General features: G+C 42.5%; 1 protein-coding gene across 2 annotated transcripts; it reads right to left on the reverse strand.

Annotated features, from left to right (window-relative positions):
• Positions 1-10991: 10991 nt before the first annotated feature.
• Positions 10992-23302, reverse strand: LOC120409260 (pulmonary surfactant-associated protein D-like). 2 transcript variants are annotated; one of them, XM_039547009.1, is made up of 8 exons: positions 23235-23302; positions 21842-22058; positions 19755-19871; positions 18741-18848; positions 18191-18307; positions 16622-16738; positions 14802-14885; positions 10992-11971 (listed from the first exon to the last, which is right to left on the reverse strand). In XM_039547009.1, exons 2-8 carry the CDS (start codon positions 22041-22043, stop codon positions 11595-11597), a joined length of 1122 nt encoding a protein of 373 aa, XP_039402943.1. In that variant the 5' UTR covers positions 22044-22058; positions 23235-23302; the 3' UTR covers positions 10992-11594. The 2 variants fall into 2 exon arrangements, with proteins under 2 accessions (XP_039402943.1, XP_039402944.1); XM_039547010.1 differs by having other exon boundaries at positions 21842-22054; positions 23235-23269.
• Positions 23303-23864: the final 562 nt, after the last annotated feature.

Consider the following 23864-nt stretch of genomic DNA (forward strand, 5'->3'; position numbering starts at 1 on the left):
TTTGGGTGAAACAAAACACTTAGTTCGACCAAAATAATTTCCCCTTCCCCTCCTCTTTTCTAAATGAAGCATTGTTCTGAAACAAAAAGTCTAAATGTTTCATTTTGAAATGATAGGAATGAAATGTTTTGGTGAATTTACTATTTGCTGAAAAAAATTGCCCAGTTCTAATCCAAACACACAAACACAGGCCTAGATGGCATTAGAAAAGTTTAACTGAATAGACTGCAATAAAATTGATCTAGTTAAACCAGTGCGACCCTTGGGATGTGACTCAAATGCTTCTAGAGTTCTCCATTTCAACAGTGACTTATTAAAAAGGTTGTAACAGCAGATCCTAGGGTATGTATATGCTATGAAATTAGGTCCAATTTATAGAAGTTGGTTCTTTAGAAATCATTTTTATACAGTCAATTGTGTGTGTCCCCACAAAAAGTGCTCTAAGTGCATTAAGTCAGCGTATTGCATCCACAGTACCGAGGCTAGTGTCGACTTCCTGAGCGTTGCACTGTGGGTAACTATCCCACAGTTCCTGCAGTCTCCGCCGCCCATTGGAATTCTGGGTTGAGATCCCAGTGCCCGATGGGGCAAAAGCAGTGTCGTGGGTGATTCTGGGTACATGTCATCAGGCCCCCCACTCCCTCCCTCCCTCCCTCCCTCCCTCTGTGAAAGCAATGGCAGACAATTGTTTCGAGCCTTTTTTCCTGGGTTACCTGTGCAGACGCCATACCTGGGTTACCTGAGCAGACGCCATACCACAGCAAGCATGGAGTCCGCACAGCTGACTGTCACCATATGTCTCCTGGGTGCTGGCAGACATGGGACTGCATTGCTACACAGCAGCAATTCATTGCCTGTTGGCAGCAGACGGTGCGTTACAACTGGTAGCCATCGTCATGGTACTCCTGGGTGTTCTTTTAACTGACCTTGGTGAGGTCAGTCAGGGGTGGCTGGGCAGACATGGGAGTCACTCAGCCAGGTCATGCCCATCTTCTGCCAAGCACCCAGGAGATGATGATGGCTAGCATTCCTACTGCACCATCTTCTGGCGAGCAGCCAGGAGATGATGATGGCTAGCAGTCAAACTGCACTGTCTGCTGCCAGCCTAAAGATGTAAAAGAGAGATGGAGTGGATCAAAACAAGAAATAGACCCGATTTGTTTTGTATTCATTTGCTTCCTCCCTCCCTCCGTGAAATCAACGGTCTGCTAAACCCAGGGTTTTGAGTTCAATCCTTGAGGGGGCCATTCTGTGTGACAGTTGTTTGTGTTTCTCTTTAATGCAAAGCCACCCCCTTTGTGGATTTTAATTCCTTGTAAGCCATATCGTCAGGCGCCCCTCCCTCCGTCAGAGCAGACAATCATTTCATGCCTTTTTTCAGCCCAGATGCCATAGCACTGGGATCATGGAGCCCGCTCAGATCACCATGGCAATTATGAGCACTGTAAACACCACACACATTATCCTGGAGTATATGCAGAGCCAAAGCAAAGCCAGGCAAGGAGGCGACGGCAATGCGGTGACAAGAGTGATGAGGACGGAGACATGGACATAGACTTCTCACAAAGTACGGACCCCGGCAGTGTGCACATAATGGTGTTAATGGGGCAGGTTCATGCCATGGAATGCCAATTCTGGGCTCAGGAAACAAGCACAGACTGGTGGGACCACATAGTGTTGCAGGTCTGGGATGATTCCCAGTGGCTGTGAAACTTTCACATGCATAAGGCCACTTTCATGGAACTTTGTGACTTGCTTTCCCCGGCCCCGAAGTGCCAGAATACCAAGATGAGAGCAGCCCTCACAGTTGAGAAGTGAGTGGCGATAGCCCTGTGGAAGCTTGCAACACCAGACAGCTACTGGTCAGTTGGGCATCAATTTGGAGTGGGCAAATCTACTGTGGGGGCTGCTGTGATCCAAATAGCCAATGCAATCAAAGAGCTTCTGATATCAAGGGTCGTGACTCTGGGAAATGTGCAGGTCATAGTGGATGGCTTTGCTGAAATGGGATTCCCTAACTGTGGTGGGGCGATAGATGGAACCCATATCCCTATCTTGGCACCGGAGCACCAAGCCAGCGAGTACATAAACCGAAAGGGGTACTTTTCAATGGTGCTGCAAGCACTGGTGGATCACAAGGGACGTTTCACCAACATCAATGTGGGATGGCCGGGAAAGGTACATGACGCTCGCGTCTTCAGGAACTCTAGTCTGTTTCAAAAGCTGCAGGAAGGGACTTTCTTCCCAGACCAGAAAATAACCACTGGGGATGTTGAAATGCCTATAGTTATCCTTGGGGACCCAGCCTACCCCTTAATGCCATGGCTCATGAAGCCATACACAGGCAGCCTGGACAGTAGTCAGTAGCTGTTCAACTATAGGCTGAGCAAGTGCAGAATGGTGGTAGAATGTGCATTTGGATGTTTAAAAGCTCGCTGGCACAGTTTACTGACTCGGATAGACCTCAGCGAAACCAGTATTCCCATTGTTATTACTGCTTGCTGTGCACTCCACAATATCTGTGAAAGTAAGGGGGAGACATTTATGGTGTTGTGGGAGGTTGAGGCAAATCACCTGGCCACTGATTATGCGCAGCCAGACACCAGGGAGGTTAGAAGAGTACAGGAGGGCGCGGTGTGGATCAGAGAAGCTTTGAAAACCAGTTTCCTGACTGGCCAGGCTATGGTGTGAAAGTTCTGTTTGTTTCTCCTTGATGAATGCCACCCCCCCTGGCTTTGGTTCACTCTACTTCCCTGTAAGCTAGCCACCCTCCTCTCACCCCTTCGATCACCGCTTGCAGAGGCAATAAAGTCACTGTTGCTTCACATTCATGCATTCTTTATTAATTCATCACAGAAATAAGGGTATAACTGCCAAGGTAGCCTAGGAAGGGTGCGGGAGGAGGGAAGCACCGGGTGGGGTGGAGGAGGAGGGAAGGAAAACACCATACTGCACTTTAAATCTTTAAAACTTAAAAACGTATTGAAGGCCAGACTTCTGTTGCTTGGGCAATCCTCTAGGGTGGAGTGGCCGGAGACCCTGCCACTGCGTTCTTGGGTGTCTGGGTGAGGAGGCAATGGAACTTGGGGAGAAGGGCTGTTGGTTACACAGGGGCTGTAGCAGTGGTCTGTGCTCCTTCTGCCTTTCCTGCAGCTCAACTGTACGCTGAACATATGTGTTTGATCTTCCAGCAGCCTGAGCATCGACTCTTGCCTTCTGTTAGCAAGCTGATGCCACCTATCATCTTCAGCCCACCACTTACTCTCTTCAGCCTGCCACTTACTCTCTTCAGCCCGCCACCTCTCCTTGCGTTCATATTGTGCTTTCCTGCACTCTGACATTGTCTGCCTCCATGCATTCTGCTGTGCTCTGTCAGTGTGGGAGGACAGCAGGAGCTCAGAGAACATTTCATCCCTAGTGCGTTTTTTTCACTTTCTAATCTTCACTAGCCTCTGTGAAGGAGAAACATTTGCAGCTAGTGGAGGAAAAGGGAGAGTGGTAGTTAAAACACACATTGTAGAGAACAATGGGTACACTCTTTCACGTTAAACCTTGATGTTCACATTACACAGCACATGTGCTTTCGTTACAAGGTCGCATTTTGCCTCTTGTATTGAGAGCCTGCCGGTTTGGTGTGAGAGATCACTCACGCTTCATCCCTCCCCCACTGCAAGGCTGACAGCGGGGAACATTTCTGTTCAGCCACAGCCAAACAGGAACGGGCACCTCTGAATGTCCCCTTAATAAAAGCAGCCTATTTCAACCATGAATGATATCACTCTCCTGAGGATAACACAGCGAGATAAAGAATGGATGTTGTTTTAATGCCAGCGAACACCGGGACCATACACTGCCATGCTTTGTTATGCAATGATTCCCGACTACGTGCTACTGGCCTGGCGGGGTAAAGTGTCCTACCATGGTGGACGGAATAAAGCCACCCTCCCCAGAAACCTTTTGCAAAGGCTTTGGGAGTACCTCCAGAAGAGCTTTATGGAGATGTCCCTGGAGGATTTCCGCTCCATCCCCATACACATTAACAGACTTTTCCAGTAGCTGTACTGGCCGTGAATGCCTGGACAAATTAATCATTAAACACGTGTGCTTTTAAACTATGTGTAATATTTCCAAAGGTACATTCACCAGAGGTCCCTTCTCTGCCTTCAGGGTCCAGGAGCATGCCTCGGGTGGGTTCGGGGGTTACTGGCTCCAGGTCCAGGGTGAAAAACATATCTTGGCTGTTGGGGAAACCGGTTTCTCCACTTACTTGCTGTGAGCGATATTCAATCTCTTCATCATCATCTTCCTCATCCCCAAACCCGCTTCTGTTTTGAGTGATTCTCCATTGATGGAGTCAAAGCACAGGGTTGGGTAGTGGTGGCTGCACCCCCTAACATGGCATGCAGCTCATCATAGAAGCGGCATGTTTGGGGATCTGATCCAGAACGGCCGTTTTCCTGTCTGGTTTTTTGGTAGGCTTGCCTTAGCGCCTTAATTTTCATGCAGCACTGCTTTGCGTCCCTGTTATGCCCTCTGTCCTTCATCCCCTTTGAGACTTTTTCTAATGTTTTGGCATTTTGTTTACTGGACCGGAGTTCAGGTAGCACAGATTCATCTCCCCATACGGCGATCAGATCCCGTACCTCCCGTTCGGTCCATGCTGGAGCTCTTTTGCGATCCTGGGACTCCATCATGGTCACCTCTGCTGATGAGATCTGCACTCACCTGCACTCACGCTGGCCAAACAGGAAATGAGATTCAAAAGTTCACGGGCCTTTTCCTGTCTACCTGGCCAGTACATCTGAGTTGAGAGCGCTGTCCAGAGCGGTCACAATGGAGCACTCTGGGATAGCTCCCGGAGGCCAATACCGTCAAATTGCATCTACACTACCCCAAATTCAACCCAGCAAGGCTGATTTCAGCGCTAATCCCCTCATCAGAGGTGGAGTAAATAAATCAATTTAAAGAGCCCTTTAAATGGAAAGAAAAAGGGCTTCATCATGTGGACAGGCTCAGGTTTAAATCAAGGTAACGCTGCTAAATTCAACCTAAAATTGTAGTGTAGACCAGGCCTAAGTGTTTCCACTTTTTCATTCAGAAATGACAAAGCTCATCTAGCACATTTGTAAAGTGTGTGCACAAACCATTCATAATTTTCAGGCAGTAATTTAATTTAATTTAATTTAATACAATGCTGGCGGATCTATCCTTGTTCCAATGCTCTCACTTTCCTCCGCACAAGATTGTACTGCTTACTCTCCACCACTAAATCCCTTTGGCCCACTTATGCCTAGTGAACTTTTATCCCATTTTGGCTCAGTGGGTTCCACTTTTTCCAGCGGGACCTTGTATCCCCATCAACTCTTTCAATGTAAGGTGCTAAATGAAAAGAAAGACAAAAATAGAGCAACTTAATTTTCCAGTCGTGTCAGCGTTTGCAGTTGCTATCATAACTGCAAATGGGCACAGACTATAACACTATATACTGAACTGTGGGGGAAGTTCAGACCCCGGTGCTAAACCAAAATTCATGGCTTGATCCAATTACCCTAATGGACTCAAATTGGAATACCAGCTCTGAATGCCTGCAAATGGGGCTTAGAAGTTTGAATGTGGACTTGGCATGTTTCTTAATCAAAATATTAACAAATGCATTTCACTAAAATTCCAGAATTGCTTCCAAATGTGTACATGTGTGGGTCAACTACCTAGCAGCATAGCTCCATTGATTTTTTTTAGTTTATCAATCATTGATTTCAATGGCACTATCCTTATTTATAGCAGCTGGGCATCTGACACAAAACATTTTTGTAAAGTCCATTCATGGGCAATATACACATGGATGTGTGACTAATTTGGCAAATCCATATTCATGCACATCACTCTAATTGTGTAAGTAATCCCACTGACTTCAAACTCCTTCCTTTTGACCTCAGTGGGACTACTCACATGACAAAGGAGCACTCCCTTCAATAAGTGTTTGCAAGATCAAGCTCTGCATTTCTGGAGTCTGATAATTCCACAAGAAGGAACTGCCTTATTGAAAGGACTTCAGAGTTATTCAGTGGAATTCAGCTCACAGAGCAGATGGAATTATAAGGTTCTTTTAACTTTCTATATGTGCAACACAACAGTTGTGCTTGCATGGGTAGGTTAGAAACACAGGGAAAGGTTTATAGGGGAAAGTAACAATTGCTGCCCATGTGCTGAAAATCATGTAACCTCTGAACCCTATTGCTAAGGGTAGAAGAGGTTGGTTTCTCATTAAACAATGTTCTCTTGAGTGCTAGGTATTGTGATCCTTTACTATCACAATTTTAACTATTTTATGTGATTTCAGTGTGCCCTGAACTTATTGAAAAAGTCTGGAATGGGGATAACTCCTCTGTTCAAACTGCTGCCCTGATGCTAAACAAGGGGTCACATGATTGTAACATGTGTAACCCCCACTTGGGGGTGGGAGAGACAAAAGACTAACCCATTCTCCCCCCATCCTCTGCTGGAGCAACAGTGACGTTTCTACAGGGTGGGATATGGATGAGCAGTCCACTTGACCAATGACAAGCCAGGGCTGCACAGCTCCAGCAAGATAACTGGCGAAGAGGCAGCCTGATTTTACACACAGAAAGCGTTTAGAGTTTGGAAGCTGGGAGAGAGAAAGCACAGGTGGGGAGGCCCTGATAAACTCCTACTCCCCCTCAAAGAGGTTGATGTTTCTCAAATACTCTGGCTATAGGGATCAGGTGGCTTCAGCAGCCCTGTGACTAGCATTCAGAAAGAGAGAGTGAGAGATCATGATATCAGGCCTGGCACTGGCCACCAAGATCCAGCCAGAACACCAGGACGATTCCAAATAGGGAGCCGAGGTGGAGGCAGAAGAAGACTCTGCCCCATCCAGGGATGAAGATAAAGTAAGGCAACTTTTGTTTATGCCAGCCAACACCACACCATTGCAACATTCCAACCTGAGACACACGTCCTGTGCCGTACCATCCATGTTGGGAGTGTGCTGTGGGGGAGCTGGGGTTGGAGGAAATTCAGACTGTTAGGATGTGGGGAAATGGTTTATTTATGAATGTTGAATAGTTATTAGTTAACCTTAACCCATTTCTCTTGTTTTCGTTTCTTTTCATTCAGTTTACGTTTAGTGCTTTCCATGTGTTCTACAATTGTCTGCCTTCAGACATAATCTACAGCCTTGCTGCATACAGTACAGAACAGCACATGACCATCAGTGTGAAATTTGTCCTTTGCAAACTCAGTGACATGGTTTTTAGGGGTGATTTTTAAAGTTTTCAGCATCTGTTTATAACTTTAATTACTCATGTCTGGAGGCTGAAGTGAAATTTGAGATGCATTAATACATGAACCCCTGTATGCCACTGAATAACCTTTATATGCCGGAAGCAGTTTATTGGAGTATATTTAGCTATGTAAATTTAAAGTGCATTCAAAAATCAACCACAAGAGGGGGAGGTTGCACGCATTGAATAAGGGACACCGGTACTTTCAGTAAAAATGTAGTTAATGTATGTTTTTATTTTTTCACAAAATGTAAAAACTAAAGATTCTCTGTAAAAACATAAATTCCATGTTCTTCTGCAGCAAACAGCTTTCTAGGATCCCTGACTGTTACTGCTTTCTCAAGGGCAGCACCCCTGTATGTCTGACATGGTGAAGCGTCACTGACAGTGGAGGCACAAGGCACCAAGAAAAAAAATCCAGGACCCGACCTGCATGATGAGATGGGAGAAGTTGCTGCAAATATTAGTGATACCAAGCCCCAGGGAGAGAAAAAGGAGGAGGTTTAAGCCACACCTCAGAGAGTGGTTATAGATGGAAGCAATCAAACACAATCAGTTCACAACCTCTTACTCAGCCTGTTAGCAATCAGTTTAGTGCCATCTAGAGGGGCGAAGCTGAAATGCAAGACGAGAAGCACTTGGCTTTCTGACTGGAACAAAGGAAGCCGCCTACAGCCAGTTCTTTATGGTAACAAGAATCCCCAGTAACCCTACGGATGGACAGACTAAGTGTTCTCACGCTGAGAAGGCTTGAGGAGCTGTAAGCTAGGAGCAGCAGTGCCCAGATACAGCGCTCAGAAGTTCTGGATGCCACCGAGGGAGGTAATAGCACATGAAGGATCACCATCCCGGGGAATAGGAAATTAGGAGGTGGTGAGTGTTGTGCCTGTGAGCACTGCACCTACAGATTTTAGTGCCAAAGCTACAGTCTTTCCTAGCACAGAAAGATTTGAAGCCAGGGCGTGTTCCTCTTTCACCCATGACTGACAAGCTAGGGCCAGCTTGTGGGATAACTTGTGGAGAAGCGTGGCTCACCCTCCTGGATGATAGCCACTATAAGAGATTGAGGATATTTTCAGAGAACTTGCTCATGCTTTTGGATTATGAGGATTTTGAAAGTTGGATTGACCAGGCCACTGAGGTGGTTCCAGAGTAGCAATGCAGAAAAGAGTGGGAGAGAGGATAGCAGAACGCCCTAGGGTCCTCAGAATCAGCAACTCTGGCGCTATGTACATTACCTAGTTGCCTTAGAGAGCACATATGGAACCATAGAGTAGTGAGGACCTGTACTGCTGGTTCAGAGATCTTAAATGACATCAGGAAGAAAAAAGGCCCTAGTTCCTAATGAGATTTCAGCAGTTACTCATGAGAGTAACTCTGAAGAAGGGTATCCAGCTGGAGAGGGTAAACCAAGCCCAAATTACCCAGGTGTTCAGGGGCTTTCTCTTGCTGACACTATATTCCTTAACCTACATGTGAAGAGGTTGGAGGACCCACCCGCCTTCCTGGCCCTATTTAAGGAAGTTTGAGAAGAAGAGAATAGGGAGACAGTGAAGAAGGACCCTGTATTGCAGGCCAAACAGTAGCTCCCAAAAATCCAGGAGAAGGAGTTAGCCCTAGAGAAAAGGAAGGTAGCTATCCCTCAATAGCCTACTCCAACACTTGCAAATCATGTAGCTATGCCCCCAGAACGGCAGAGAAGATCACCTCCTACTGGGGGCAACAATCCTCTGATGTATTTGAAATGAGGGGAAATTAGGCATAAAGTTAGAAGATGTCCTCAACTCAGGAACACAAGAGACTTCATTTGAAAGTTCCTACAGTGTTGAGTGAATCAAGGAAACACCAGAGGAGACCAATGAAGGAATGTACTGCGTACCGACTGAAGAACTACTCCTGCAAGGTTAATCTATCTGAAGCAATGCCTACCCCAGAAAAGCAGCTGCCTAAAGACCTGGTAGGACCTGCCTCAGAAATTACAGTGAAGGTGGAAGGATATATCTTGGACAGTGTACTCTAAGTAATCATCATATTTAGCTCCCTATTCGACAAGTTACTGATGTGGCACAGGTACATGCTTAGCCTAAAAGCTCAGGATAGACTATATGCTCTATATAACTGTTCATCTCTTTCTTTTATTTGAAATTGTCATAAATAGTTAGTTAAAGGTTAAGTTTCCACCTGTAAAGGGTTAACATGGTACCTGGTGGGCACCTGACCTGAGGACCAATCAGGGAAGAGAATTCGAAATTCCTAGGAGGGAACTTTTTCCCTCTGTGTGTGTGTGTATTGTTCTTAGCCGTTTGGAGTTGCAAGAGTCCAGACGATTTAATCAAGTCTCTACAAGTTTCCACCTTTCTGAGCTAATTTCTTCTAGTCAAGATAGTGAGTATTAGAAAGATACCTTGTGTCTCCGTCTAATGATCCTATGTTTGCAATTCTGTGTGTTTGTTATTGATTATTCTTAATTCTGCCTGTATTGTTTGTACTGGGAAGGAGAGAGGATTCTCTCCAGAACTTAGCAAGGTTATACCCTATGAGTGTCCAGCTTGGGCTCATAGAGATTCTGTATTTTTCTTGTTTTTCTTTTAATAAATTCTTTCTATAAAGATTTGATTAAATCCCTCCACTGTGGATACAGGGTGGGGGCTGAGAAACTCTCTCTCGGTGGTGAGACTGCTTATCTCCGGGCAGAGAAGGGAGGGGGAAGAGAGAATTCCTCCTGGGTTTGATTCAAGCAGTTTGAATCAGGTATCCCTTTCCAGTGGCTAGGAGAGAGGGAGGGGGGAGGTTTCCCTCCTATGAGTGGATCTGTATTTCCCCAGGGAACGTCTCTGGAAAGAGGAGTGGGAGGGGGAATACAGGGGTGTCCCGGCCCACATAAATTGACCGAGGTGGTGGCAGCGACAAGGAGACCTACCCTAGGATTTTAGGGTGGGGGGAATATATGCGGGTCCCCACATTGGAGCCCAACAGTTCCAAGTGGGGGTGAGACCTATGACAGAAATGTTTAGATTTTTAAAAAAAGATTCTTTCTACTAAGTATAATTGTGACAAATGCAGCTTCATCTGTCAAGAATTTCTATTTTATATAGAGGGAACTATAGGGAAACATAGATATTATCTCTAAGTTTAGGACTCAGTGAGATACCGACTTTGACTTCAGACTAACCACATTAGCCAGAAAAGACATTCATGGAGTTCTAATTTGGCCTGAGACATCTTGAGCTATTTATACCTATTAAGTCATCTGAATTCTAGGTGCATCTTTTTGTATTGCAACATAAATTTGAGAAGCATGGTCCTCTTCAAATGTGCAAAAGCAGAATTTGATGTACAGTTGGGTGTTGGGGCAGCAGAAGGCAATCCAGTCTGTCTGTACTGGGAAAAGGAAGAGTCTTATGAAAATATCAAAGGGAGTTTCTCAGACAGGACAGAGGTTATTGGGGCTCAAATACTACAGTAATGGGGTCATTTAAGCACCTTTCTCCTTTCATATCATTCATTTTGTTTTGAGAAGAATTTCTTTGTTTCTGATTAAATGGATTTTAATGAAGATCCTTGTGATCTGAGACTGTTTGGGGAAATTCATTCAGTCTGTCATCTAATTCCATGTAAACCTTTCATACCTGAAAGTACAGTGTGTACAATAGTTCACCGGCAAAAAAATCAAGCAACGAACAACAGTAAAAAAATGTGGTGGCTTATATTCCTCTCAGGTCACTATACATTTCAACAAACAGATCCATGTTTTAACACAAATATGTCCTGAAATAATTCCAAGTAGAGAAGCACAGAATACTTCTTAAAGTCAAATATAAGCTCTTTGGGGCTATGTCTTCCTTGTGTTTGTACAGCTCCTTGCACAATTGAACTCTAACCTAGAATGGAGTGTCTCTGGAGTACAGCAATAGAAAAATAAATAATAAATGTTAACCAAGCAAGAGAATGCACTGCCAAGCATGTTCATTAGCCATACAGGTGACCTCTTGTGGCCAGTCAGAACAATGTCAAGTCTGTCTTGTATTTCCTAGGAGACTAATCCATCAATGTATCCTTCTGCATGGGGTTGCATCTACTTATTTGGATTTTATCAGACTCAGTACATGAAGGAAAACTACCTTCTACTTGAACTAACATTGTTTAGCACAACAAGCAGAATCTGATGATTTTGTTTTGAACTTTGATATCCTTTAAAAGCCCCTTTAAAAGCCCCTAGATATTTGATTCTAACATACTACATCTTTTGTCACTTCCATCAAGTGAAACAAAGGCAATATGACAGGTGGTTTAAAATTCACACACAATTAGCCGTTTCTCTCCACAGGATTTGTCATTCCACTTTCCGCTTGAATAGACTTCTACACAGTCCTCAATACCTTTGTCATTATTTGGTTCCCCTGTTTGCCAGTTGGAATACACAATGTTTTCTCCATTTAGATACTTGAAACGACCCTCTGTCTGAATATCATTTATCCCAAGAAACACTGATTTGTTGTACAAAACAACTATCTGCTGGATGGCTGCATTCTCGGCGGCATTCCGAGGAGAAGCAAGCTGGCCTCCAGCTTGGGAACACCTTTGTTTCAGACTGTCAAAGTTGCCTTCATAGCCACTGGTCATGAATATCTTTTCACCAACAATTCTGCCATTCGGGAACATTATAACTAGAAAACAAAGAGATATCTCTACATTAGACCTCTAGCTAAGTATGATTTTGTGAAGTCAACAGATTTATGGGCCCAGGTGACAGTTTATGGAGGGGATGGTATGCTGAAATTGCCTATAATGGCATATACCCGATCTGCGGCTGCTAGCAGAAAATATCTGAGTAACTACAGAGAATTCTTTCCAAGATGTCTGGATCAATGGGTCTAACTGATTGCCATATTTGGGATTGGAAAGGAATTTTCCCCTGGGTCAGATTGGCAGAGACCCTGGGGTTTTTCCCCTTCCTCTGCAGCGTAGGGCACAGGTCACTTACAGGTTTAAACTAGAGTAAGTGGTGGATTCTCTGTAACTTGAAGTCTTTAAATCACGATTTGAGGACTTCAGTAACTCAGCCACATGTAGGGGTCTATTTCAAGAATGGGTGAGTTTCTGTGATCTGCAATGTGCAGGAGGTCAGACTAGATGATCCTGATGATCCCTTCTGGCCTTAAAGTCTATGAGTAGTGTCCTACCAAATTCACAGTCATGAAAAATGCAGCACAGACTGTGAAATCTCCCCCCCCCCCCGAAATCTGGTGTTTTGTGTGCTTTTACCGTATACTATACTTTTACCGTATACTATACAGATTTCACAGGGGAGACTAGCGTTTCTCAAATTGGGGGTTCTAACCCAAAATGGAGTGGCGGGGTATGTGTGACAAGGTTAATTTAGCATTGCCATGCTTACTTCTGTGCTGCATTCAGAGCTGGGTGGTTAGAGAGTGGCAGCTGGTGGCAGGGCGCCCAGCTCTGAAGGCAGCGCCCTGCCAACAGCAGCACAGAAATAAGGATGGCAATACCATGCCATGTCATCCTTACTTCTGTGCTGCTGCCTGCAGAGCTGGGTGGTCGGAGAGTGACAGTTGCTGACTGGGTACCCCGCTCTACAGACAGCAGCGCAGAAGGGTGGCACCATACCCTGCCATCCTTATTTCTGTGCTGCTGCTGGTGGTGACTCTGCCTTCAGAGATGGGCTACCAACCAGCAGCTGCTGCTCTCCAGCTGCCCAGCTCTGAAGGCAGTGCCACCACCTGAAGCAGCACAGAAGTAAGGGTAGTAGTACCGCCCCCCCCTGCTTCAATAACCTTGTGACCCCTCTGACAAGTCCTTTTTGGGTCAGGACCCCGACAATTACAACACCTTAACATTTCAGATTTAAATACCTGAAATCATGAAATCTATCATTTTTTAAAATGTTATGACTATGAAATTGACCAAAATGGACCGTGAATTTTGTAGGGCACTATCTGTGAGTCAAGGCAGCACTGGTGCTCATCACTGACCAAGAAAGAGAACACACAGGATAGAAACTTCTTAAACTCCAGAACTCTAGGCATGGACCTCCTCCCAAGGGGAAGAAACAGGAAGGGTCCCCGAGGCAGGGAAAACTAATCTACGCCAACTATAAAGAGACTACTAAAAACGCCAGACTAGACTGTGCAAAGATATCATCAAACACAGAGGACTCCAACTCTGGCCATGCAGTGGTGAGAAAGAACTGGAGAGGCAGGTCAGTCTGATTTGCCCCTTATAGTCTTGGTATGGAGCCCGAGGAGCTCCAGAGCACAGACACAGTTCAACAGGCATTACTGACAAGATTTTCAGGTCTCAGGCGCATGATGCACATCTGAGGTGTGGACTACACATAGGGCTCAGCACTCAAAGAAAAGCTCCTGGTTTAAATGGTCTCAGGCTAGCCAAACACACACTGGTGGATACAATTAGCAAATGCATGATTTGCATAGGATTCTAGTTTTTGGAGTTAATTACTGGAGCTGGACAGAGAAAGGTTTCCCAGAGGATTTCATTATTTTAAATGTTGGCTTCACTCTGATTCAGAACAAAACCTCAACATTGCCAAATTCTCCCCAAAAGGGAATGGAGTCAGGAAGCCCTACACTGCCCAGCTCCGGGGCAGCCCACCATGGGAATCCAGGCTGCCAAGGAGCCATGAGCTTGGCAGTCAGGACTCCAAGGGCTTCCAAGCTCCTGACTCCCTGTGACTCCACGGGGGTTGCTAAGGAGCCAGGTGGATGAGCTGGCAGGAAACTAGGCAGGTTTGGTTCTATCAGAACTTCATTGAAAAGTAAAAAGTTTTTTTATTTCAATGAATGAGCAAAGTCCAATAAAAGAAGGTTTCACTGGAATATTTCTGACCAACTCTATTAATTACCTTGGCAGTAGGTCTGGCCTATATACAAAGATGCACCAGTTTAACTAAAGGTGTACTTTTAAACCAGTTTAGTTAAACAAGCACAAAGCCCTGGGTAGACACTCTTCATTTGATTTAAAGCTGGCATAGTCAGCTCTATTTGATTCCTTGAGGATTTAAGCTTAAATTGATATAATCCAGTGTATAATCAATTTGAGAGTGTTCACACAGGAGTTTTCACCAGTTAAACTAAGTCGAATCCAGTTTAATTAAAGTGGCACAACTTTTATGCAAAGAACAGCCCTTTTCCACGCAGGGCCCGATCTTGTGAGGAGACCAGTGCTTACTGAGAGATGCTCAGTGTCTGTAACTGGATTCAGTGAGATCTGACGGTACTTGGGATCCAGAGAATTCCTCTCTCATTGGATTGGGCCTTTGTATTGTCTTTGGGGCAGATAATGTGCTCTGCTCTATATTTTATAAAGCATCACATAAGTCTGAGGCATTGTATAATTCATTAATAATGAAAATGAACAAAACCATTGTTTAATGCATCAGACTACAACTCAGAAGGCTTAAAAGAGATCAGAGCTAAAATTGTGTTGAAAGGCACCATCCTACTACAGCATCATTACCTTGTTTGTACTTGGAGAAGCTGCTTTGCAGAGCTCTCAGCTGCCCTTCCAAAGTACTTACTTGTCTTTTAAGGAGATTGATCTCTGAATGAAGAAAGTTGCATTAATCTTAATGTTAAAACAAATAAGCAATACAGACAAATAACAGTAGCCTGTAGTTTCTACTCTAAATGTCTTGGTTATGATCTTAACCTCTATATGTCCAGGAGTAAACCTGGATTGCCTAGTTTTTTTAATATGATAAGAATTACATAGGATGTGTGGATGTTTCTATCCATAACCTGAAGAGAAGATTGCATCAGTCTACTTACTGCTCCTCTTTAAGGAAAAGCCTGCACTAAACATCATTACACTATCCACACATATAGTGCTTGGGGACCTAAGTCTGTAAACATATCACTTTCTGAGGGCTCGTCAACAATACCGCAGTAAATGGATCTAACTTATGCAACTTCAGTTACGTGAATAACGTAACTGAAGTTGACATAGTTAGATTCACTTACCGTGGTGGCTACAGAGCATTGTGTCGATGGGAGAGTGTCTCCCGTCGGCTTCCGTCACGCTTCTCAGGGAGGGTGAAGTACAAAAATTGATGGGAGAGTGCTCTCCCATTGATTTAGCATGTCTTCTCCAGGCCCGCTAAATTGACACTCAGTGCATCAATTCTTGCAACAGTACCGATCTACTGGTAAGTGCAGACATGCCCTGAATGCCCAAATCTGTCTTCCTGGGCTACATAATGCTAAAAATGCTTTTCCCGCTGCTACTATATCACGGAGATGTGACATTTTACATTCTGTAAACAATTAGGTGGAGTTGGAGGAGGGTGGTTTGAAGTTGTAGAAGGGTGGGGTGGGGTGGGCACTTCTAAACGGTACCCTAGGGACTGGTTCACAAATTGTTACGAGCTTGGACATGCTGGTTTTACTTCATCTACATATGAGGTATTATCTAAATCTCAATCTATTTATCTAGATAATATACATACACACATGCAAACACTCTGTAACAGACAGTCTGCATCCAGTGCAATATTTTGATTCATTCATTATTCTCAGCATGATCTCATTTTAGCAAGCTACCAAAAGTGATATCCAACATCCGCTCTTGGGTAAATGTCTGTGTTAGAGGGGTAGAAAATAATGGATTGTTAAGCTCTAGGGAAGTGTTTTATCATTTGTTCTAAAGTAAGAAGCTCCTTGCCCCTCCCCCTTCAATCTAGGGATTAAAATATTCTACAGCGAGCTATATCCACAAATATACTGGCGTTCTCATGAAAACATCAAGGTATTTTTTCTCAGGTAGAAAAGAACGAGAAAGGAAGCAGTAATTTTAAAATTATTTTTGAAAATATGAATTCATCATCAATTTTGAAAATTTTGTAATTACTAGAATGGGTTTACTACTCTGTGATGTGGAAAAAGATATTTTTATGATTTGAAATCTTGGTTCCATTATGTAAATAGGAGTTTTGTCATTGACTTCAGTGGGACCAGGATTCTATCCATGAAACAGATGGCTGCTATATAATTTATACAGTTCATAATGATATTTTGATCTTTATATTTAGATAATGTCCTGCATTTTGCAGGTGAACTAGTTTTACATAATGTAAATTATGCACATGTAAATTGAATATACATTGGGAGAGACAGAATCTCTCCTCACACATTTTTCCCCAGACAGGACAGGGCTTACTTGAGCCCACTTGTCGATGTGGGGCAGAAAGTGGTCCAAAATTCATTAGCACACACCAACAGAGAAAACCCTTAAATCCCTTCCCCAGCAAACAAACCAACCAACCCCATTGCTTTACTTACCTGATAGTCCACTGTCTCCCTTTGTTCCTTTTTCACCTACTGAACCTTTATCACCTTTTAGCCCAGGAGAACCAATTTGCCCTTTGGGGCCCTGTAAACCTGAGCTTCCTTGTAACCCTGTTGTTAGAGCAAGTGAAACAGATACAAAAACAACAAGTTAATCTGCAGGTAGTTTTCTAATTTCATATATAAAATAATGGGCATTTACACACTGTCTTTCCTCTAAAAATCTCATAACATTTTACCAACAATCAATCAATTTAGCCTTGATGCTGTCTTTGAACTAAGTAGTAGTACGCTCAGTTTGCAAATGAAGTAACTGAGACCCAGAGAGGTCAACCATATTTGACAAGGTCACTTAGCAAAACAGTAGCGGGGCTAGGTATAGAACACAGGTGTCCTGACACGCAGCACACCGCTCTAATAAATGGCTAATATGCCCTCACATATTTTTATTTATTTGAACTCGGGGCTGAGATCCAGGGATTCCCGAGTTCTCATAAAAGCTCTAATGGAAACTTGCTGCTAATATCGGACAAATTACAACTTCCACAGGTTTTGCCCCAGTTTCTTCATTTGTAAAATATGGATCATCACACACCTTCAGAAGTGATTCATATTTGTAAAGCGCTTTGAAAATGCAAAGCACTATATCACTATTAAGAATAATTATAGTAGTGATATATATGCTCTTTGCCATTTGCTCGATGATACTCTGCCCGAGCAACAATTGCACAGAGAAACGTGAAGAGTGCATCTAATAACGGTAGCTGTAACTCCACCATCTAATACTCATGAAGTCTAAATGATGAATATCAGATTATTTAGGAATACCAGACTCTCTTATCAAAGATAAGGCAATTTTATTTAGACATAAATAATTCTGACATCACGTAGCGATTGCAGGTAAATACAAATAGAAGTTCTAAGATTTAGCAATTCATGTACTGTGGGGTGATGAAACTAGTTTAGATAAGATATGTCCTCATTTGAACTTAAATTAAGGATTTGTTTACTGTCAGGAAAGTTAGTTTAACTTTCTGGGAATGCTTATTTTTGTACTCCTAACTACACTAAGGGCTTGTCTACACAGGGAAATTGATCAATAAAGCTACAGTGCTATATATCTATTCCACTATTATTATGCCGGCCAACTTCCCTGTGTAGTTAAGCCCTAACTGGCAATGGTTAAACACGGAAACATTGAAATACTGAAATTCTGGAAAAAAAGCAAGCTATTCACTCAGTAGTTTTCAATCGGTTAGAACTAAGAATTCCCGTAAATTTAATTAGCGAGGCTGTATTTCCAAGAGCTGAGTCCTGATTTCTAGGGCAAAGGGGATTTGGTTATGCTTCAGATAAGTGTACAGCCTTTGGCTTTGTATTTAACCAAATGGAATCTTGAACCTTTTCAACTTGTGTCCGTCACTATCTTCTAAGTCTACGGGACAAGTTCTCGGCCAGTGTAAATGGAGGCAACAGAGCTGTGGTAATTTGCAGCAGCAGAGAAATTGTTAAATTGGAAGCAATCTTTGCAGTGCAGAATTCAAGCCTGTCTACATCACTTACCTCTGTCTCCTTTGTCTCCTTTTGCTCCCTTTTCACCTACTGAACCTTTGTCCCCTTTTGGCCCAGGGGAGCCTGCGATTCCTGGCTGGCCCTGTGAACCTGTAGTTCCTGGCAGGCCTAGGGAGTGATGAAGGGAATGAGATGTACAAGTCCAGCAATGTTATTATTAGGTGCTTTTTATTACAGTGAGTCTGCTGGTGGGAATAATACTGGGCTTTGCTGGTTACTTGATGATAGTGAATGCACAGGGAGACTTGAGGAGTGTGTGGATTTTGAAATCTAGCACCATCATATAACAGATTATAAATATCAGAGGGAAAATTCCTACTGCTTTTTGGTGCACAGTCATCAAACTATCCCATCACAGCTACATGCTTCAATTGCAACTTGTATAATTCCCACACCATATAGAAGTTAGAGAAAGTTAAAGAAAATTGCACATGTTCAACTGCACAATAACTCACAACGATCTATTGCTGAATACTGTGCAGCACCATTAGATTGGAAACAATTACTGGAGTGCACAGTACAGTCTAATGACACCACTTACCTCTCTCCCCTTTTACTCCTTTTTCGCCTGGTGAACCCTTATCCCCTTTTGGCCCAGAAGGGCCCACATTGCCTGGGTTACCCTTCAAACCTGGGACTCCTTGTAATCCTGATGAAACAGGGTGAAAGGGAAATACGTGAAATGTTCATTTATATCATAACCCTGCTAAAACTACTGTCTCTGCTGGGAAAGATCCATTCTTTTTTTTTAATAATGCCTGACTCGTTGCAACTTTGTGTATGGGCAATACATTGAGATGAACAGATTGAGAGTTGCTGACCAGGAACGTGATAACATACAATCAGTAGTCAATTCAATAATTAAAATTAGATTGCTCTTTTTGGTGCAAAATCCTTGACACACATTTTTTCCAGGGAAAGGGAGTTCTGTTTGAAATTAGAGAATTATGAACACAAAACTATGACCAGGTTCACTGAAAAGTTCAATAAATTTCACATGTACCTAGATTAGTACTGAATCAACATGCCCTGGTCTCATTTATAATTTTGTCTGAAAATCACGTGAAATTTGCAATTTTGTTACAAAACTGGTTGTAATTCAAAGGAAAATATTTTTAGATGAGAAGGTACAAGGATCAAGGCTAGATAAATGCTTTTTTCAAACTCCTATGAAGCTAAGCCATTGGTCTTTACACAATCTTACTATTAGGCCCAAACTAAGCCCTACATCCAAACTTTATGGCATCGGTTTATCTCTTCTATCAGGAGATTTTCTCTATCCCCTGGGGCAGTATGGGATTGTTCCAATACTGTATACATACATATATTTGGATATTTAACCTAAATTTACTTTTGTTCAGTTTTTATCCCAATAGTAGTAGTTATAAACCCATAGATCATGCATCTTAGGTACTCAAAGGTCACCCATTAAGATTGATTTAGTTGGAGTAAACATGCTTACTTTCAGTTCTGCTTAATTCCAGTTCTTTTAAGCTTTTTTCAGATGATTAGTGATCACATTAACCTTCCCAATCAAAATAATCATAGCTCTTACCTCTAGCTCCAATATCTCCTTTTGTGCCTTTTTCTCCTGGTGAGCCCTTCCCTCCTACTAGTCCACCAGGGCCCATCTTTCCTGGGGGACCTTGTGACCCCTTTAATCCTTGTAATCCTAGTGTTGGGGCAAAAGAAAAATAATAGATTTAAAAAAGAAAAAAGTGAATGAGTTGCAGGAGAATAGAATAAGGTTTGTTAAATTAGGGCCAAATTCTGCTTGCAATTCATCTGCAATTCATCAGGGTGTAAATCAGGTAAGAACCTGCTCCTTGTAATCTATAATAAAATATAAAGTCTCGTGAGTGTTTATGGTCATGATTAGATTGCAATTTTAGTATCAGTTCATTAACTGTCCACCTCTTCCAACGTGTCAAGATGGTTTCATGATTTATTTCAGATTAAAATAATTGTAGAAGCAAATGGAAGACACATGTTGAAAACAGTGCTCACACTGGGGCAAGAGTGAAGATATGTAACAGAAATCCATATTGTGTGAATCAAAGAAGAGAATATTCTCCTGTGTGTTTAATTAATCATGGCTGTAGACCTGAGCAAATATAGCTAGGAAGTATTGATTTAATATTCTTGCACATAACACCCACCAATCCATGCCCACTTTTATTTATGTATTCACGAAACTTGTGTTTTTATTCACAAAAATGGTAGAGGAGAGCAAAACCATTCCAGATACCACCATGAATATATATTTGCAAGAGCATTCACAATGGAAAGGCTCCTGTGACTATTTGAACAGCTCTTTTCATTATTCACACAATAGATTCAGTAAACAATTCATAATGTTTAAGGATAATTTATGAACAAAAAGAGGGGAGGAAGGGTGATTTCTGTTTACAAAACTGAAGTCACTCATGCAGGGATGGAAAAGAAAACCAGGGGACTTACAGTTATAAACAAGCCATGCAAAATAATATCAAATACTCAGAGATGGGTCTGCAAATAAATCTTCGCAAAACTGGTCAGCAAGCAATTGCAAAAAAATGAGCTAATGTACAAAAGTGATGAACTGTTTGTAGACAACATACAAAAAGGTATAAGGACTAAATTGTTCAGATACATTATTCACAATGAATAACATGACAGGTTCTTTTAGGTACCTATTGTAAATTAATTAATTCCCTTTTTATAATTTGCAACCAAATGCAATATTATTGAATGAAAAAGTAATCCTTCAATGTAAACCTCGATATGGGAAACCTTTGTTAGTCCTGTAGGCCAGGTTGTTTTTTTTTTTCTAGCATATATTCTGGAATTTATATTAGGAATTAAGTAATCGTGCAAACTACAGAGTAATACCTTACAACGTATCCTGATGGCGCTCTTGCTAAACCGAATTGATCTGAGGTAAGGGGCAGATAGAAAGGAAAGTGTTTTTATTGTAGCTAAGTTATTTTAAATATTCAGGGTAAATAAGACTACTCTGAAAAGAAATATCACAGTCAAATTCTCTGCTTTATATTACTGTGGGAGTATTTACCCATGTGAATGGTCCCACTGAAGTGAATCTAGCCCCAATTGAGTGTTTACATTCAGCATGCATATTTTCCCTTGTTTGACCCTCTGTCCTCCTCAAACTTCTGGATATTTTGGGAAAGAAAATTTAGAAAATTTTCAGGTTTTTTTTTTGAGCCAACAGAGAGCTAGTCTACATAGTTTTTTTTTTAAATTGGGGAAAATTGAATTTTAAAAATCTGTTTCTGAGCCATGTCTAGCATTAACAACTTTCAGTCACTACCAACTGAAGCCAGATATCAAATTGGTGATCCAGAGATTAAAGGTTCTACAGCACTTCATCAACCCCAGAGGCATCCAGTCCTACATAGTAAGAGTTTTCATTTTGAATATTATAAATACTGTCAGCTCTATACCAGCCTTCAGTAATTCCCAGTAGGAACATAAGGACCTTCAGGTTTTACATACCATATGATTAGCTGCATCTTTTTGTACAAGGTTTGCAGAGCTAAATGGTTTGTAGGAAGCATCTTTTAAATGAGAAATGGTTGAAAAATAATACCAGACAGACGTGTGAATAGTAAGCATAACATTAGGAAGTAAATACTTCTATACCTTGACTTCCCTTTTCTCCTTTAGGGCCTTCCTTCCCATCTCTTCCATCTCTGCCTGGTAATCCGTTCTGAGCAGGTCCACATACAACTATTGCACATGCATTTGGATCCCATTTTTGAACACTCTGGCTTGGACTTGCAGTGGATGTTTTTAGCAGGGATATTCCCAGAGCAAAAGTGATCAGTGTTGGATGCAGCAGCATTGTTCAGGTGTCTAACTTGTTGAAAGAAAGCACAGAGTTACCCAAAGAGCATTTTGACTCCATGTAATCAGTTTATACTTCATAGTGCAAACTGATTAAACAAAGTCCCATCATGCCATCCACTATTTAAGTGTTTGCAAACATTTGCAAACTTGGACCCTGATCCTATTCCTTATCCCTATGTGGTTCCCCACTGCAGCCAGTGGGGCTCCAGGTAGGTGCAGAGGTCCTCCTGTGCAGAATATACCTGCTGGACCAGGCCATAATTCTTAAGATTTAAGTGAGCAGAGCAACTGTTTTTCTAGACAGTGAAGTGGGTTGAGCCCTTCTCAGGTGCACTGTGCATGCTGGGGAAGTGGGCACCCAGGCTGGACAGGATTGCTGTCCTTGTAATTCAGGACACAACTGCAGTCCTGGTCACACAAATGTTGATGTGGGCAGGGGCTGCTTTGGAGGATTTAGGAAAGGGTCAGAGTCATGGCTCTTTTCCCCACATCAGCCAGCAGAAAGACTCCAAAGGAGCACATGCTGCACCCTGTTCAAAAGTAGCTCAGTGACCATAGTTCCCCTGTGGTCTTGCATCAGTTGTGCCTGTTAAAACATAATGGGCCCAAGAATCTCCTCCTGAGCCACTACTCTTTAAACAGGCTGGGCCATAAAGTGACAACTGGGCCCTTGAGATCCAGGAATTGATGGTTAACATAGTGCATTTCTCCCTTTTTTGCTAAATACCCAGTTACAGAAAAATATCAGAAGAGGTCAAATGTTTGATTTGTTCAGAAAGGCACTGAACTAAAAGCCAGCTGACAAAGTCCCTGTATTTTAGTAATTGGCAGCCAAGAAATTAACAAACATACCAGAATTGGCTTCTTTTGTACATACATTTCACCCAAGCATGAAAAGGGTTAACTAAGCACTAACAGGTTTCTCTGAAACAGTTAAAATCAAACCTAGAAGTACACCATCTGTTTAATAAGCAAGACATGCATTACTCAGATTCATTTAATACAGCGCCACCTGCTATATTAAAGTTCAACTTCATCAACGGTAGAAGTATTCAGAGAGTCACATATTCCATAAATAATATTTTAAAATAAACTCAAAATATAAATTTTGCTAAATGCTGAATGCAACTTAATCATTAAAGGACAGAATTACAAGTAATAGCATTGCTGATATCCAGTCACTTACTCTGTAATTTCTGGTGATCTACAGAGGCATTACAGGAATGCTTTAATAAGAGTTCAACTCTCCATTTTATAGGGTATGCAATGAGTAACATGACTTCCCGTTTCTCACCCATATCACTTTCCAGGAAATAGAGTTGTAGTTTTGCTTAAGAACATTTCAACATTCTAGTTTATTTTGAAACATTGGTGATAGGGAAGGCCAGGTACAAGAAAGGGATTTCCCACAAATGCAAAACAAAGGGAAGTTGGAATTGATTTGGCCTAAGAGACTGCAGGACAGAATCCAAGCCCATACACTAATCTCACCTCTGGAATATTTGGCAATCTTAGAAAAAGTGTGTGCAGTTTATTGCTCAGCACAGTTTAAGCCTGTGCAAACTACACATGCTGGGTATGATCAAAAGGCCAAGGAAATTGTCAGGCTGTGGATCAGAGTCATGCAGGGGATAACCTGGATCTCACTACATTTAGCAGTTTGACAGGGGGCCTCTACTCACTGCAGGATGGCACCACCTCCTGAGTGTTCTGGGGATTAGCTCTGTGCAGCCAATGCCCCTTCCTTTTCCTTCTGCTCTGTGGCCCTCCTCTTGCTCCAGGAACTGCAGCGTCCTCTTCATGACTTGGCCCTCCG

This window comes from Mauremys reevesii, linkage group 7 (assembly GCF_016161935.1).
Source record: "Mauremys reevesii isolate NIE-2019 linkage group 7, ASM1616193v1, whole genome shotgun sequence".
Taxonomy (NCBI): Eukaryota; Metazoa; Chordata; order Testudines; family Geoemydidae; genus Mauremys; species Mauremys reevesii.